The sequence below is a fragment of the Nesoenas mayeri genome (genome assembly GCF_963082525.1).
Source record: "Nesoenas mayeri genome assembly, chromosome: 4".
NCBI classification, from domain to species: Eukaryota; Metazoa; Chordata; class Aves; order Columbiformes; family Columbidae; genus Nesoenas; species Nesoenas mayeri.
Window position 1 is genome coordinate 7,112,227 of NC_137540.1, and position 18,935 is coordinate 7,131,161.

The 18,935-nt window shown below is 37.8% G+C and overlaps 1 protein-coding gene across 1 annotated transcript in view; it reads right to left on the reverse strand.

Moving 5' to 3' along the window:
• COL25A1 (collagen type XXV alpha 1 chain) overlaps positions 1-18,935 on the reverse strand; it is a gene marked incomplete at its 3' end in the record, with an annotated part of 302,483 nt that overhangs the window by 37,862 nt on the left and 245,686 nt on the right. The window contains exons 17-20 of the mRNA XM_080344309.1: positions 17,452-17,496; positions 12,594-12,626; positions 12,394-12,429; positions 8,332-8,376 (exon numbers count right to left, since the gene is read on the reverse strand). Of these exons, the coding sequence (XP_080200435.1) occupies positions 8,332-8,376; positions 12,394-12,429; positions 12,594-12,626; positions 17,452-17,496 (159 nt within the window). The remainder of the gene's footprint in view (positions 1-8,331; positions 8,377-12,393; positions 12,430-12,593; positions 12,627-17,451; positions 17,497-18,935) is intronic.

Here is an 18,935-nt window from a genome sequence, read left to right on the forward strand (position 1 = left end):
TGCAGAAAAGCACCCAAACCATCAACTTTTCTATAACAATGAAAAAATTTGCTTCCATTTCTGAAGTTACAGAAGCTACCCTACTTTGGTAAATAAAAACATTTGAGCTTACTGATGAAATATTTTATTGTTGCTAAAGCCATAAAACACACAAGCCAGCTGTTCCCTTTACAGATATATACTGTGCAAGAGCATTTTTTTCCTAAATTTTATTTTATATTATTTCTTATGGACACCTTACTATTACTATTATTTTCTGTATGCTATAGAAATGAGACTAGACCAACCTTTAACCCATGAACTTGCAAGGAACAATGTCATTTCAATCCTTATCCAGTGCTATGTACTAGAACTAGCCAGAGAAGTTTATATGTCAAACTCTCACCTTTTTTACATAGTTCATTGGCCCTAAAATGTGTCATTCAGAGTCCACCCTGGTGCTGGGACCACAGCAGTCCTGCATCTCCAGGGCTGACTGGAATCAGGACACATGCACCTTTCCCTGGTGTCCACTTGCAAGTCCCAACATGCCAAGGCCAAGAGTCACATGTGCACAACTCTGGGTTGGCAAATCACACCAAATCATCCAAAATTTCTGCGGAGGGTTCTGGTAATGTGGGTCCAACCCATGGTTTCCAAATCCTAGCTCTGTGGGCTGGAGGAGAACCCTAACATGCTCCAACATGCAACTTGGGGGCAGCCTTGGAGCTTCCAAACTTCTGTCTGTAGGTTTAGTGGTTCTCCAAAAATCCCTGCGTCTGGCATGGGGCAGCCTGCAAACTTCAAGAGTCACAGACCCTGGGAGAACCCAAGGCATTCTTTCTCATAAGCACTGACATGGAATGGTCCTCATTTTACACGCTTCAAGAGACCAAGGTGTGCTTGTCTTAAATGTTACCCTGACTCGTTCATAGGCATTTTTATAATAATATGAAACCATTATGATGCCCTTTACTTGCCTAACTCAACTGAAAGAATCCTGAAAAGGTAGAGATATGTAGAAAAAAAGCAAAAAATGCCCAAATCTCAGATGCAAGGCAATTTGGAGAGCAGCTATGAAGTTACAATAAATTGGATTTGGTTCACTGGTGCCTGCATTGATTTTCCAGAAATTGCCATCTGCTGCCCTCAGACTTTGTTTCAGAGATTGCTATCTAATCAAAATGCTGCAACTTCTCCACTCCAGAGAAGAGTGAGGGCCAAATTCTCAGAGGTCTGGGACAGAGCAATCCGGGGTCATTGATGAAGCCGTTCTTGCTCGTGCCCTGCCTGTGTCTGTGCATTCAATTCCAGTGAAGCAGTTTCTCAGAAACTCAGCTGGCCTCAGACTACACGAGTCAGAGAGAATGGCACCTTATACTTTCTCACTGTGAAGGGTATATTAAAGGGACTTTATATTATATATAGCCTGATGTCCATGGGAATTTTGCTTTGAGGAGAACTACAGTATTCAACTCACAAGAAGGAAACGAGCAAGGTAAAAGGAAATCTGATAAAAACCTACCCCCTTTTTATAAGGTCTTTGTTAAGGCTTTTCATACCAGTTCAGAATTGTCTCCAAAAATGGCCAGTTAAAACAGGTTGTCTGGCTCACTTGTCACATTTGAAACAATATCTTTACTCCCTAATCAGCCTCTAAACTTAGAAAAACAATTCTGGTTTAGAATTTCTGAATGCATGTTTGGCCTTTTTGATTCATTTAAAGAAAGTAAAAAGTACTACCTTATAACGTGGCTAAAACCCTGAACCTTCACAACAAGCCCTACTTTGTACGACATTTCCTTTTAATAAGGCTAATTTTCTCATCACTTTTAAATTCTGCCTGCTTAGAAGGTATGGTGCTTTGGAAGGGTGCTAACAGAACCAATAATAATTCTGATTAATTCTACATGCATTAGTCATATCAAGACTGCTTACTTACAGGCTAATTATAATTCAAGTCAGCACAGTACCTACTTCTGAGGATTAGAATAAAAACACTTGTTGTAATGACTATCTCACTTTTAATTCTTTGCAATGACTGAACTGCTAAATTATTAAGAGTCTGGCCCCAAATAATTCCCCTTAGAAAATAGTTAGATGTCAAATCTAAGGAATTTTAGTTGCTACTCTGAAAGGTAAAGAACTTTATTGCATACACTCATTTCTGACCATCTAAAATTGTATGCCTGAGGCACAGAAATACTTTCAGATTACTGATGTCAAGTCTTCTTCATGAATGACAAAATACCTGATTTCTGAATACAACAGAATATTGGACTCTTGGATTATCCAATTGTGTTCAAAATTTTGTATTTGGATTGAATATTTTTTTTTCTTTACAAAGAAAAACTAAACTATGCTATAAAACATGCTGTGAAAGAGATTCTTATAAACTCAGTCTTCCTACTAATGATATTATAGCTTTAGAGGAAAAAACATCCTGTGTTTCAGTTATGTATGTTTTAGCCTTTTCAGGAAAGAAAGTGAGAGTTTTGATGACTTGGAGGATACAGTTTCTGATGGATTAATAAGAGCTGTATATATCTTGATAATGCATCAGTTAACTCTCCTGACACATGTATACCACCCAGTGTTAATGACAATTTCATTTTCTGGCCTTAATTCTCAAAATTAAGTCTGAGAAATTACATGTCTACCCTATGCAAGTGATTACTGACATAGTATATGGAAGCTAGACAACCAGGCATGAACAAACAAAGCTAGATACGCAACTACATGCATACAGATATAAGTTTGTATAAATTTTTCCACTTTGGATATTGAATACTGAAAATCAGTTGTACAGTTGTGCAATTTTTTAATCTTTTTTATCTACCCATGCATAGAGCTACTTCTGAAAACCAGCACACCACATGCAGATACTAAGTCCTGTTTTTTTCTATCAGTTTCCATGCAGCATTACAATCTACTTTGCAATATTTGACCTGTACTACACTTCACATTTTCCTCTACTCAAGCAGTTGACCAACCCTTAGAACACTGTATGCCGGTGATAAAAAGCTGGAAGCTAGTTCACACTTAAATATTTCAAAATATATGTCAGCTAACGCAAGTGTATATCAGGGAGAAACATGTTTCTGTAAAGCAAGGCTTGAAGCTGGATTCCCATAATTTTCAAATGCTGCAGCACATCTCCTGGATTTGGAGATGCCCGTCACAAAGTCAACTGGCCCCTTCCAGCTCCTGAGCTCAGGCTAGAAAGAGTTCTGGATCTGGTAACCTATGGGATAAAGATGAACTGAAGCCTGCAAAAGAATATCTGGGGCCTGGAAAAAACTGAAAGAGACCTTGAGGGTTTCCCAGTAACAGCCACTAACAAGGAAAAGAAAAAAGGAAGAAGAATGGAAATATGGAAAAGGAAAAATGCATCAGGAAAATGTGCTCGGCATTCCTAAGAACTCCTGAGGGAAAAAGTGAGTTTGAAGAACTTTCCTCTAGGTGTTGAATGGCATTGACTGCAAAATGAAATGCTTGGAGCTGCCATTTACGTCAGTTTTCCTTTCATTTTGCTACCAGATGACAAGAGGAAAAACAACATCGAAACATATGAGCTTCAGCAGCACGGTTGCTCTCTTTTCGAAAGAGTTTAAACACCTATAGGAGACCGACTTCTATGCATCTACCTTGCAAATTCTAACTTTCATTTTCTCTGAAAGTCTTCTTTTGTAACAGAACTCTCTGGATGAAAGGATTCACAACTCTTCTAGAGTTCTGTGGAACAGCAAGTTTTTCAGTCTTTATGTGGAACTAAGAAAGACACAGGATAAGGTCTTTGAGTATGAACAGGAAAAAAGAAAAAGAAATGTTAAGTACAGAACAGATGAAAATTAGAACTGCTTTTGCTTTCATAAAAAGAAAAAAAAAAGGTGATTCAAATTCCCTTTATCCAGTTGCTTCTGAAACCTTGCTCAGGCACAGCCCCAGGGAAGTCAATTTAAAGTAATTGTATAAAAAGATACAAGCTGCTGCATACTAGCAAGTCTATTGAATCAGCCAGTTCTACTGGATTTGAAAACACAGAAACCTTTCCCTGCCTCCCAAAAGCAGAAGGGCTAAGCAGCCTTTCTTGTGCCAAATCATTTAATAGCAGTTTTCTTGAACACAATAGAATAAAAAATCTGTTTCACTCACAAGCTGTGTTTCAGTTTTTATTTTAAAAACAGAGAGAGAAATGCCAGAAATTCTCAAGAAAAGCCAGATCTTGCATGAAGTGTTGTTAGTGAGAAGGGGCTTGTGTTTTGTGAAGACTTCTCACTGCAGTGATGAAGCTGAGGACTGTATTGCCCAGGTGCCAGAAAATACAACACAATGGATCTGAGAGAAGTCTGACATTATAGGGAACAGGGGTATGCATGATTTCCATTACAGTAAGTGAGTGCTGCTTTGTACGTATCATCCCATCAAAGTTATGAGATAAAACAGATATCTGAAGCTTGTTTCACAGAAAGTATTCTGCGTCTGCTTGGCATCAGGTGGGGGATATCAGAGCGATGAGTTAATATTCTGTGTTTAGGTGCCTCACTTGCTTCCCGAGTGACATGGTGGAACACATTCTGGGCTCATTAAGTTTACAGCCATTCCTAAATAGCAACAGGTGCTTGAGAAATGTTTCTCCAGCATGTCACAGACAGCTTCATCACTGTCTTGGAAATAACTGACTGTGCTTGTGTTTCCTCTACGGCACCGACAACGAGGAGAGAACGAAAAAGAACAGGAAGAACACCCAAAACATCCGCATGTGCACAATGAATGGGTCTAGAAAAGTAATAAAAGACCCTGCTGCATACTTTGAATTCAGATAAGATACTTGCATGTCCGTGCAATGTTGCTGTTCATTCCGACCCCAGTATCACATTCATTCAAGCTCTAATAGGTTCCCAGGAATATACACTGATTAATTAGTTGAAATGGCATTATAAGAAGCTGAAACTTTCCCAGTGATTACTATTTATTAATCCTTTAAGTAGTTTGGCTACATGTTCAAGCTTACTGGAGTGGATGCCTTAGGAAGTGTCTTCAAGCACAAGAAGAAAGATGAGATGTAGCTGGAAATATATGGTCCACTGCCTGGCACGGCATTTATGTTTTCACAGCCTGGTTCAGCATTCGTGAAGAGTGCTATGCATGTGCAGTTACCTAAAACATTTCCTAATACAGCCTGCCACTGTGGAGAGATACATTCACAAGAAAGCAAAGTTGCAGCTCAATTAACAGATTTAAAGAAACAGAGACTTCAATTCCTTACACATTAAAGAGTAAATATTTAAGACCAAAAGAACTACATCCAGGACTTTCTTATGCATAGAATATCCTTGTATCTTGATCTTTTCTTTAAATGGAAGTACTAGAAGATCCTAAAGGAAATTTTTCCAAGATTAGGCAATGTGGAGTCTTCTCTTGCCCCTTTCTTATCTGTCTTGAAGTTGCCTGTATGCATTAGTCCATAAACATTCAACAATTCCAAAGCTGTTCAGAACATAAAAGCTCCGTAAACATAATTCTCAAACTATTAGCTTGTTCACTTGAAATCACCTATGTGATTTGAATTATCGTATATAAAATGGATATGAACTTTTGCTATTTATTCATCTAATTTCCAGAGAATACATTGTCCCTGTTCCTTGACCATTTGACCAGTTGAACACAGGTTTAAGCTATATCCATGCACCTACAGGAAAATGCATTTGCCACCTAGGGCTAACCTTTCAGAACTGCTTGGGAAATGTGTTTTACCAATAACTCAAGGCAAAAGCCAGAAATTAGAATATATTAATTTCTAGAACATCATAAGATGACACAAACTTGGAGAACATTCTGTAATTTCAATTATATAAGACTGAAGAAAATAAAAAAATGTGGTGAGAACCCTATAGCCTTTTAGCTGCAAGGGACCTCAGCAGAAAACTGTATAGAAGACTTTTGACTGTCCATGTGCATGTCTGCATAACGGAACAGAAACTGAAGAGAACAATACTACAGAAGAGTAATATCAAAGTAATACCAGCAATACAAGAAGATTTAGTTCTTCATACTGATAAAGAGATTAAATGGCTACTGCCTTGCATTGAACGCCATCACTTTCTCTTACATACTCCTGTTAGCACTTAGTTTGAGTTGCCAGATGTCCATCTCACAAAGTTTGGGAACAGCTTGCAAAATTCTTGCTGACAGCTACTGTGTTGGCACACAAATAGATGGGAACTCTGTAATCCATTTAAGTGTGAGGAAAAAGTTCCCTTGAGGAAACTTCTTACGTGTTGCAACAAGTTCCTAAATGTGGTAATGACATTGTGTGAGGTTTGTACTATGTCTGTTTCATTATGCCACCACTGCGTATTGCTATTAAGAAAGAATAGCAAAGACATATCTTACAGAGTTTTATAAAGTCCTCAAGAGAACAGATCCCAAGAGCCCTGAAAAAATGTAACAAACAACATGGACGAGTAGGCATATTGCTAACTCCAGCCATTCTCTGGTTTCTGCTGCCACTTCTCATGCCACAGACATAGTTTCTCTGACAGAAAAATCTAGCCTTTTTTCTTTAGGCTCCTTAATCAGAATCTACAAACATCTTGAATCAAACAGGACTCATCCTGCAAGCCTGATGTGACTAGATTTGCTTCTCTCTCTCCTGTGCATATTCTGTTGGATCGTCTGTTGCCATCTAGGGTGCATCTAGCCACCTCAATACAGAATTTGCACTAGGTGGAATTTCTTCACTGAAACACCACTTGTCTCCCTCTGACCTAGATTTTTAATAGAAGCTAACATTCTTCTAAGGGATTAATTTTTGACCAAACTATTCCATTCTGCAGGCAACTGTACTGTTTTTCTACTGTATCCACCGAATTCTGAAACAAATTTTAACAGGGCAAAAGTACCACATTTCATCTGTTTTTCACTTCACATTTTGCCTTTTCAATAAATCTGAAAGCTGTCCTTCTGAGCCATTTTTACCACCAACAAATAAAGCTTATCAGTAGTAATTTTCACAGAGTAGAGACTCCAATTTAGACTATTTTTTCACTGGCTGATAATATGCAAGGACAAGCATGATCTGCAGGAACATGGGATCCCCGAAGCCAAGCCATAACCCCAGCTGGTTTCAGCAAGTGCCCTCAGGCCACTGGCACTGACCTCCAACTGAACTACCTCTTTGCTCACTTTTAAACAGAATAGGAATCGCCGTCAAAGTTCCTTACAAAAATACAGTTCCATCATAAGAAAGACTTTGCTCCTATATGCTCCTCACTAGTCAATATAGGGTTCATTCTTGCAGAAAATGAACAACATCCCTGGGAACTATATTTTTAGGTATTTCAGCATACAAACTTTAATACACACTTTCAATTCTTTCCATAATTCACTAGTAACACAGAAGGGACATTATGCTTAGATGCTGTGGCAATTCACAGGTCCCTTGAGGAAAGCACTGCAAATGTAACATTCCATGAGATAAATCCTGAATCCTACCACATGCACAAGACTTTGGCCTCTGGCTTATCCCCCTTCTTATTGGAGAAATGATATAAATTGTCTCCTGAGGTATACACAGGGCCATGCTGGAATGCCAAGAAAAAGTTTCAAAAATAATTTGTTCTCCGAAAGAATAGTCTTTGCCATGAGAAGCAACCACTCTAGTCTGCGCTCAGGATACTTGAATCCACTCACTTTCTGCAGCTCAAACTCTGCAAGCGTCTGCAACTCCCAGTGCAACCACTTACGCTAGAGCTAAACCAACCACATGTCTTTTGTATCAACTTACCTAAAGATCCCAGACAAACTGGAAGCCAGGAACTAAACCAGGTATTATGTCAGGACTGTAGCTAATACTGAATAGAATCTTATTAAAACGTTTTGACTTGTCAGTGGAAACCATTGCTGTGTAATGGAGCACAGATATTTTTGTTGACAGAGCCAGTTCCCCACAGCCTGTGTATAATTAATGTAGTTCTCTGGCTGGAGGCTTAGTAAATTCAGTAGATCATTGCTACTGGAAAGCACCCATCAAACTGGTAAACAAGTGAAATTTGATGACAAACCAATTCCATTAAGCAAAGATATAAACCCCCAGTATATTGGATTATTTTCCAAGCACTAGTATGCAATGTTCTACTTCACATTTTAATGTAATAAAGACTGTTTGCTTACTCATAGACACTTGACTAATTTTCCATGCAAAACCTTTCTATGCCAAGCCACAGCTCAATACCAGAGATTCAGAAGAAGATATAGCACAAGTACAGTAAACCCATTTTAGCCACACTCTTTCCATACCCACCTCTATGTGGTGTCCCCCCGGTACAACAGAGGCTACAGTTTATTTACCTTTATCCCAGGGAGTCCAGGAAGGCCAGGGAGACCTGGTTCACCCTATACAGGAGAATTACATAATATTACAGACATTATTCAGTTATGGTTACTCTCCAGTGAGCACCCCTGTATATTCTGCAGCAAGATAAAAGAGCATAGGTGACCGCTAGTCAGTTCAAGCAGGACTGATATTTTCAAAATGAATGACTTAAATGTACAATTAGTAAGAGTCATGTTAAGAGCTTAAATATCTTCTGGGAACTCTGGATGTGAAGATGACACCCAGATTGAAAATCCACATGAGGAAAGCTAAAAATGAATTCACATTAGCTTTCACCAAAAGAGAAGAGAACAAGCAGCACTGGTTCATTTCACATGCTGCCGGTTCCATACTTATGACAGATGTTTAATTCTGTTCCATTTTCAACTCTCTGCTAGATATTGTGCTGTGTAACTCTCTGATTTAGCTACAAGACAATTCAGAAGAGCTTGATTTAAATTGCGCAATTCAAGCAGGACTGCCTAATTACAACTGAGCTATCGTTTTTACAGAGCTATCCACAGCATCATTTCAGTGGTCGGTATTTATCAGTGAATATCCGTGGTGTCATGAAGGATATTTGGAATGTAACCTTCTATTGCTTTACCCAGAAATGATCTGCTTATTTAAAACTGTAATAATAAGACCTACTTACTGTACTGCATTTGCAAGGGTAATTTTGGAACAGGAATTGAAAACTGAATGTATTAATTTTGAAATGAAGTTGATAGAAGTCTAATACAAGAATGACAACATTGGCACAAATGGTCGTTTTGAGGTATCAGCTAAATGGAAAGATGTTGTCTAGGGAAATAAAAATGATGAACAGAAAAAAAACCACCACACAATAACATGTGAAGAAAACATTATTTTAAAGGCTGGAGATTCTATTTTAATACAGAGATGGATTCTAACCAGCACCTTGGATCTGAATGTTCCCTGAACTTTGTGGAAGCTCCGTTCTGAACTCTGAATCCAACTTTTACCTTTATAATGAGTTGAACTGTATTCCAGATTTTATACACTCCTGAGCTTTACAGAAATCCAGACTTCAGTTCTGTGGTTTGGGCTGATTTATATAGGTTTTGCTATTAAAACATTTTATATGTGTGTGTATACATACACGCATACATTCATATGCTCACATATACAAGTTTATACATACATACATACATGAACACAGGTATACATAGTATAGATGTTCATTACACTACAGTATCCAGTGCCAGTTCGTTGAGGCAGTAGTCTTGAATAGACTTGAAGTGCTTATAACAAAATTACATTCTGCCATAAACTGAAAAACACGAGAGGGTCTGCAAATTGCTTTACCAAATGGACTGATTTCTAAATGTTAGAGAAGGATTCGATAACAGCTTCTTTGTCCATTTCAGTTACTTCAAAATTTTAACTGTTCACATTGCCTAAAAGCACAGGAAAGATTCTAGTCTCAAAATATTAACTATAAAATCAGATGAAAGAGTAGAGGCTAGGATACCATTTTCAGTAGACACTTGTTATGTTGCCTAACACTTTCTTAAGCAGGACATGGGTTGTCACTCTTGCAAAAGGATAATCCTTGAAAAGGCCTTCACTGCAGTGATTGGTGACAAAATGCTAGCCCCAAGACCCTACTCCTCTGTTTCTTGCTTTCTTACATGAATAGCTACATATACCACACTGCTACTATGACCTTTTCTCATCTAATTGTGGGAGCACTGAATTTCACTTCAAACACAGCATTTGAATACTATAGTTAATAAATCTATTAGCATTGCAGCAGTAGGTCTCTGTTTAGTTTTGCAACAGAGCTAACCCGCATAGGTCCACACATCACAAGCAGAAAGTATCCAGTGAAACCAGTGGAGTCACAGTAATCTGAAACAATTAAAATGCCCCTCAAAGATGCATTAAATAACCTGAAACACAATGAAACCACTAATGCTTCATTAGAATTAATACTGTTGATGAAGGCTTAATATTTTCTTTCCTGCACCTTTCATGATACAGAAGATCTGAGTATGATTTATAAGAGGAGCGATTTTTTAAGAAATGAAGGCTATATACTAACTCCATTTCATAATGTTCAGGTTGGCAGGGCAGGTCATTCTATCACCTTTGGAAAACATATGGCACAAAACAGCCTTGTCAGGCCATTGAAAAACCATCACACTTCATTTCATGTAAATAATATTCAGGCGGGCAGCTCAATATTCATCTATCCTTAGAAGATGGATAAGGAATAACTGGAAGATGAGGAAGAAGTAAAATATAAGGAAGCAGGGGAGACACAGGAAGAAAAAAGGACTGAGGCACAGTACGGGAAAAAGTATTGAGATGACATAGAGGGCAGAGATGTGCCTCCAGTTGAAAAAAAGGTCCTCTACAACCTCTGGCGTGGTGAACAAGTCCCTTCTGAGCAGGGAGCAGAGCAGCAGACATGGGACACCTGGTTGGAGGTGGCACTCTGCTCTGAGTGAGCCCATTATGGGAGCTGCTGGCCTGGGGACATGAATGTGGCATTCTAGGAGCTTGCGAGGGGAAGTGGAAAGAACACATTAAGCCCCCTTTGGTGTGAACAAACTGAGACTACAGAAAGCCTGAACTACATACCCCTCACTTATCTGTGTTACCTAAAGAGGCCAAACCTGAGTGCCCAGGGACTGAGATCCAAGAGCCTGCTCCTAAATCACTGCCAGTTTTGCCTCCATGGCAGCCAGCTATTGAGAGTGTGAATCTCAACAGGCTCTTAAGTGCGTTTTTACCCAGGCAGAGCATAAACTGCAGAATGCATATGCTGAGTGATTCTGTGGATTAGATAGCTTTAAACTACTTTGATTACCTTTCCTAATTAAACCTACATTTTACCAAAGAACTGCATTTACAACAATACTAGTTTTTATTTAGTCTGCTATAATTGATGGCAGTTATAATTTCTCAAACAAAAGACCCTTTCCTTTCCTTTCCTTTCCTTTCCTTTCCTTTCCTTTCCTTTCCTTTCCTTTCCTTTCCTTTCCTTTCCTTTCCTTTCCTTTCCTTTCCTTTCCTTTCCTTTCCTTTCCTCATGTGTTTTGGGGGTTTGCTTTGTCACCAAAAGCTGTTGACTATTAGAAAACAGTTGTACTGCTATTCACTAGATAGGTTTTTAGCTCTTGCCTGTCTGTCTGGAATATCTACTAGCTCAGCTGGATTCTGCTCTACTCCAGTAGCCGTGGGTAGTTTTCACCATTACGAGAGGCAAGAATGGTGCCGAAGGCACATTTGCAAGTACTGCAAAGTAAAAACCTGGTTGCCTCATTGTCTCTTTGCCCTTTCAGCAGCTTTTCCAGCAGGACCTGCGTCCCACTCTCATGAAAGGCAGCTGAAGACACAGAATTCACCATGTTTGATGTACTATGGATTCAAAGAGGAAATTCCCCAGCTTCAGAGGGCCTCGTGCAGCACAGAGTCATTACAGCTCCTGCTGGACCTTCACTTGCAAAAGCAGCCTTGGCTACACAGCACCCAGGGGAATTTCTTCCCCTGGAAGGAAGAACACGGCAGTATTACCTGTTCTGTGTCCTTCTAAACATGCCACATGCCTCTGACAGTTTGATTCCCCTTACAGGTATATGTGAAAGGGTTTCTAGTCAATATTTATTGTCTTCCTAATGAGATGTAATAAGGTACCGTAGTCTGAAGGTTAATATTCAGTCAAACATGCAGGGTTAACTTGCAATCACTCAAGCAGCAGAGCCATTCTTTGTTATCCTCACCAGCTGCGCTTGGGTAAGCTTTCAGTGCAAGAAATGCACTGTAGCTAGAAGAGGAGATGGGTTATTCTAATATTGCTTTCCATGCTAATTAGTATCATCATTCCTGTGCTTTTTTAAAATACAAAATGATCATACACCAAATGTGTACAGGCCTTGGGCTGTTAAATTGTAACTGCTTTGGACTCATTCTAGTAAGGGTAAGTGCCACCTGTAACATCTGTGTAACATCGTTTATTACAAATCCAACAGGGAGGAAAAAGAAAACTGAACATTTCCAACATATACCTTTTGTCCAGGCCGTCCAGATTCACCGGGTTCACCCTAAAAGAAAAGAGGTGAAAGACATGAGATCTGTCAAAATGAATTAAAAATGAAACTGGGGAAAACCATGACATTGATGATACCCAAAATGTCTGTGACACTACAAAGTAACACAGACGAAACACCCCTCTTCTCCCTCTACAACTGTTTTAAAACTGAATTACCTTAATTCCTGCAGCAGAAGAACCCGGGTCACCCTAACACAAAAGCCACAAGAAACAATCACATTTATTATAGATAAAGTTTTTCAAGAAACAAATATAACAAAACATGTAAGACTATAGCAAGACTATCCAGCAAAATAACTGTATAGTAAGATTACCTGTTATCTGTGTTGCTACATGGGAGTTTACCCAATGAATTAAATCAGTGTGATTCAGAACAGGAACAGTATTGTTTTCAAGAACATGCACAGAGATTTCTTTTTACTCATCCAAACAGCATAATACTTAACCTCAAATTTCACAACTAATAATTCAGATGGAATAATTGCAGATTTTGTATAAATGTACTCCATAAAGCCAGAAGATGGGACTTACTTTGACATTTCTAAATTGCTGATATACATTAAAAATAATTTACTGCCATTTACAAAGATTATGAGCAATCTTTTTGACCTGATTCTACAGATGGCAAGTGTCAGGTCTCAAGCAACAAAGCTTTTTGTTCTAATGAAGGTTACCTCCAGCGACCCATGTGCTTATTACCATCAGGACAGGTCATAGCTCTATTTCCACAGCAGTTCAGCATATTTAAACTAATAGTTTAATGCAGTTCAGTGTTATACTTTACTGGACGAGAGAGCTATAGTAATTTACATATTCAGGAAAGGTCTCTGTTCTAAGGAGCCATCTACCATTTAGAACCATTTGCCTGTGTTTTGCTGGGCTGACTGCATTTGACAGGTGATGATATGCACAAGGGCATAGCATTGGTGAGTGACCTGGCCAAGGAAGCTGTTAGCTCACAATTTTGTACAATTGCCACAGGATCCTTAAAAGTCCTGGATACTCACTTACTGCATTTCTTTTTCCCCTTAAATAACACACCAAACAAAAATGAAAGAAACTAAATTAATGAAAAGTTTACTAGTCAGACTACATGTTGTTGAAGATGGCTAGAGTGCTTATATTTACAGAACTGTCTCATTATTTGTTATTCAAAATAAATCAGCAGCAACTTCAACCTCCCTAACTGCCTGCTAGTGATTTACATAGATATCATAGGAGACAGCACTGTAATCCACTCTGAAGACGTTTAAGCAGAGTTTCAATGTTTAATATTCTTTGCATTAAAACACAAAGGGGGGATACACATTCCTGATGGTTTGGTGAAGCTGGAGGAAGCGTTCTGTGAATGCTATAGTTTTAAAGTTGGCTTGGGTATAGGGTCTTTTTGGTAATAGTCTCATAAATTAAATGGTACGAGGTAATATGTTCACTGAAGAATTGGAATAGATTTCCTCTACACAGTTACTGCAGCTCACTCTTGTGTGAAGAAAAAAAACAAAAATCAGTTTTATGAAGGGCTGATTCATGTCTGGAAACCTGAGATGCCTCATTTTGATAGACGTGCATGAGTGATACTGCTGATATCCCTTACAAGCATGTACAACTGCAAAGCCTTGATGACTTTTTATAGCTATAAAGTGGCAAAGCAACTGGTAAGAGACATTCAGCAGTTAAGCATTTTAAGGGATAATGATGGATATGGGAAAGATAAGACAGAAAGTATTTATAATCCATCTTCATGTAAGAAAGAAAATTAATATGGGATTAAAGAAAAAAATATGGTACACCAAGTTCTGAGTTCTGATGAGTCAGTTTGGAAATGAAGAAACTGGCAGAGGAACATGCACACAGAATGAAAATACTCAGTAGTTTCTAGGGATCAAGGCTACAGTAGAAGAGTAGAGCCAAGAACTCAAGTCTGACACTGACACTCTCTTCAAAGTGGGACAACCCAACCAAGGTGGTTTCTTGCTTAAGTCATTGGTCAAGAAGCAGGCAGTCAAGTCTGTATTTCTGTACCACTGGGTACAAAAGTTCAGAAAATGAAGCTACATTAACTGCACAAACAGGAACCCATTTCTCAACCAAGTCTGAAACTGTTGTCACCATACAAATAAAAATTTAGTGTTTATCTCACCAAAACATTATTTAAGCTGGTAAAGAAATGTTTTTAAGTTTTGTGAACTACTAATTAAATCTCTTAAACAGAGGCGTAGCATTATGATCTAGTGCAGTGGTCTCTGCATTTATTTACATAAAATTAGCAGCTTGTTTGCAGAGCAGGAAGGATTTGTATGTGCATGTGGTGGGACACCTGAGAAATGGATGGGTACCATGTTTTTCTCATCTTTAAACAATACTTCCAGCACCTCTATTAAAAACAGTCTTTAAAAACTGTGCCTTAATAGGTCTCGCACTCCTCCCCACAGGTGTTCAGCTGACAAAAACTTTCGGAACTCAGCTGGTAGTGAAATTCCATAATGTAACATGTGCCCCAAGATTCTCAGAGCTACCCAAGTACAAGGCACAGGTTGTGTGATAGGGAAAAGCTATAATAGAAGATATGTATAAGCATAATGCATCAAAAAGCCTGCCTGTGAAATTTGCTGGAACTTGATTTCATCTGCTTCTTTGAAGACAACAGACATAGTTTTTTTATGTTAATCTTCCCAATAGAAAGCATCCAGTGGAAAATATAGAAGGAATGCTACTGAGGTACTTTGAAATGCTTTGTTATAGCAGGGTTTACAGTCAAGGTAAGCTTAACTGCCTCCTTAAGATGATCAGGATACCATTAGAGAAAGTGTAGACACAATACAGAAAAAACACAAATAAAAAAATACAGAAAAACCCCTTGTGAACATGTTAATTAAACATGGCTGCAATGGCAATTTTGATTTCCTCTAACACTTATATGATTGGTGATTGCTGAGCAAATTCATGCTGGAATTATACCTAACGATCATACAGCAAGAACTTCCTCCTATACTGAAGAGCAGGAAAGAATACAATCCTTGTTCAGTGTGTACAAATGTATTTACACCAAATTTAATGTTCACTGCTAAATTATTTATCAAAAACCACCCCTCTAAGCTCCCTACAAAGCGCTGTTTGCAGAGCTATCTATCAGAAACTTTAAGCTGCAGCTCTCCTATAAGATCTGGATTTTTTGTTTTTTCCTGGGAGGCAGATGGTCTTGCAGGCAGGAAAAATGGAGGAGAAACAGTGAAAGTCAACCAAGTCCTAGTTCTGCTCACTCTGTTGTAAAAATTCATGCAGTGGATTCTAGCTTGTTATGCTTAAAGCAACTCACTCCACACAGAATATATTCCCATGTCACCATCCCACTTTTGAAACTTATACGGAACTTGGAAGAGATGGGAGACTTCTGTATTATGAAGTTCAGCAAATTTAGTAAAATTTATTCAGATACAGCAATATAAGAAGTCTCCTGATGACCTATATTTTCCACAAGTTGATCCAAACTAGACTACCAAACTGTTGACAGCTCACACAGAAATATTTAAAACATTATACTTGGGGATGAAGGATTTCCCACTGCAAAAGAGAGAGACCTTTTTCTTTCCTTAAAATCCCAAGCAAGGCAGTTTGTGCCCTGTGGACCACGATGCAGCACGGACATTCTAGTGGATGCAAATTTGCTCTCACAGTTGCTAAAGTAGAAAAATAACACGTGAAACTGCACTGGGCTTCCCAGAGAGACTATAAACTTCGCATTTGCTTGCTGCAGGACTATCTATCTGAACAACAATCTCATACTTGCTCAGAGATTGTATTCTTGAGTCACATAAAAGTGGATCAAGAAGCACACATTGTGTAAGTAACTAAATAAGGTTCTGAAGACTTTCATCTGGGTTAATAAAAGCATGATTGCAGATGAAGGATTATTTAAATGAACTCTGGAAATCAAATAACTTGACTAATCCTAGATCTAATATCTATCTTTAATTATAGATTTTAGAATATGGCCTGTAAAATTCTTGTGCTCTTAAAAGCATGGCTTTACTGTATCCAAATTATAGGACCTGAGAGATTTGTATGCATTCCTTACCAGGCTGATACACCCATCATAAATTTCTCCTTGCACTAACTGAGGTGAGTTGGTTAAATAATTACACATATAGTGGTATGAGAAGAAGTTGTTATGCTTCTGCCCAAGTGTAGCCACTAAAATGAATGTTTTGAGAAGCATATGAGTTCCAAAGTGATGGCCAGAAGAGATCATTATGACTGACCCTTCTTTTTGTGCAACACAGGCTTTGCTCTGCCTGCTAAACACTATGACTTGTCTAAGTAAAGCACATTTAAAAACCTCAAGTTAAATTTATTTTTTAATTTATTTGATACAGTAAGTCTCACATAAAATAAATCAAAACTAAGTAAAATAAAATGTTGACAGTATCTACCCTTTAGTGACTTCTACAACACATTGGTACTTTGCAACAACGAGCTAACAAGGTATCAAGTAAGGTTATTGCTGGTGCAATTGGCAAAAAAACCTTTAAATGTAGTTTTTTATCTGCAGCTCCCAGTTGTCCAGCTGGAAATTTGAAGGGAAGTTATCTATCACATTTTCTGTCCCATATCGGTTTGGTCCTTTCTTTGAGTGGAACACAGAAGGTGAAACATAAAAGGATATATCAGAAATGGCTATAATTCAACCAATTTAGTTACAACAGATTGGCACGTTGCAGCCAAAGTTTCTGTATGATGCAAATTTCAGCAGAGAGGAGTGCTAATTAGAGACATGCTGATGTATCCTGCAATAAAGCTGCTGCTGTATAAGGTCAGGAATTTTATGCTTAATTGGACAGAACAATGACATTTCTTCTGCTGTTCATAGAAATGAACACAGTCAAATTATTCCACATTTATACAAAACCAAAACGTTTTTAAAATGCATTTTTCTTTTGATCAAATTATCATTTTCATTAGCTGGTTATACTGTAAGCATACCTAAACCACACATTTTATTCTCTACTAATAATACCTTTTCTCCTGTGTCACCCTTCGGTCCATTTTCTCCAGCATCACCCTATAATTAAAATATAGATTATATTTTAATGTTTTTGTGTAAGCACACAACACACAGTGAAGAGTCAGCATTCCAACATGATTAGCAAGCTAATTTTGCTAATCAAGTAGTCAGTCTCTCTATGACATGGTCAGGAAGCATGGTTTATATAGCTACTATTTCTGTTGCCTTAATGCAGTCTTCAATATAACTCCAAACCCTTTCACAGGTACTCAAAAAACCCCACAAACTATCAAATAACTATCTTTCTGTCAGTATAATCTACAGCCTTCCCTAGTTCATTGTGGTTTAGCAATGAAGCAATCATTTCATAATGATTCAATATCTTTAAATAGTAGGTATGGGGGTTTTTTGTTTGCTTGGTTGTTTTGTTTTGTTGTTGTTGTTATTCTTTCTAACAGAGGAAGTCACCTAAATACAGCTAATCATATACAGGTGACAGATAGACAATTCCAATACTTTTTAATTAGGATTCTCAAACAATTTATGGCATATACTCTCTGAGTCTGAATTCCATGAAGGATTCATGAACTAGAAGAATTTTACTGAATGCCACTTCTGCAAGCAGCGACCTAAACCATAGTTATTTCTACATAAACTCTATGCATTTTTTTATTGTTAAAAAAGTGATGTTCAGATAACACTTTTTCATGGCTGGGTAGACACTTCCTACTTTAAAAACAACTTTGTAAAGAAACATATCAAAAGATTTACCTATAAAAAGAGCAAGTTTCCCTGTATATGAATACAGCCACATCCTAGATTACACCAAAAAGTCTTCATTATAGATGACACTGTTGGCCAAAAAATTTGATGGGACTTGAGATTCATGTAAAGTGTGAGAAATATTTAAAATGCCAAAAATATTGATAAATGTTGTGTCTAAGCAGGCTAAAAAACTTTCTAGTATGTCTTGGTCAGATAACCAGGAGTAGTATTCAAATAACAATACTCAGTATCTGTCATATTGCTCTGAAAACCTCAATGTAAAATTCCGTTCAGAGGACTTACAGCAGAGACCACATTATATATCACAGTCACTGACACAATGGGAACTAGTGAACAATCTAGCAGCACTTTAATTAAGGGCTTGATGAAACATGGAAACATGAAACATGCTAAGAATGTAATTCTAAGTTCATTTGACATGATAAAGCATATTGAGGGCATTTATAACTACATATTTTAGGAAAAGACAAAGACTGATAATGGAAAAATATCAATATTTTAAGGAAGGGAAATTCAGCATGTGTTAAAATTTTTAATTATTCCCTTTGTATCTGAAAACAAAGGATTACTGAAGTACTTCAATAACATTATGTTAACAAAAGTAATGATTTATTGAAAAGGGATTCACAATTACGTACTTCTTCATGTGGGATAAATGCTTTCAAGATTCCCCTGGATTATTTTTATGATGTGCTTTTGAAAATGTGAAA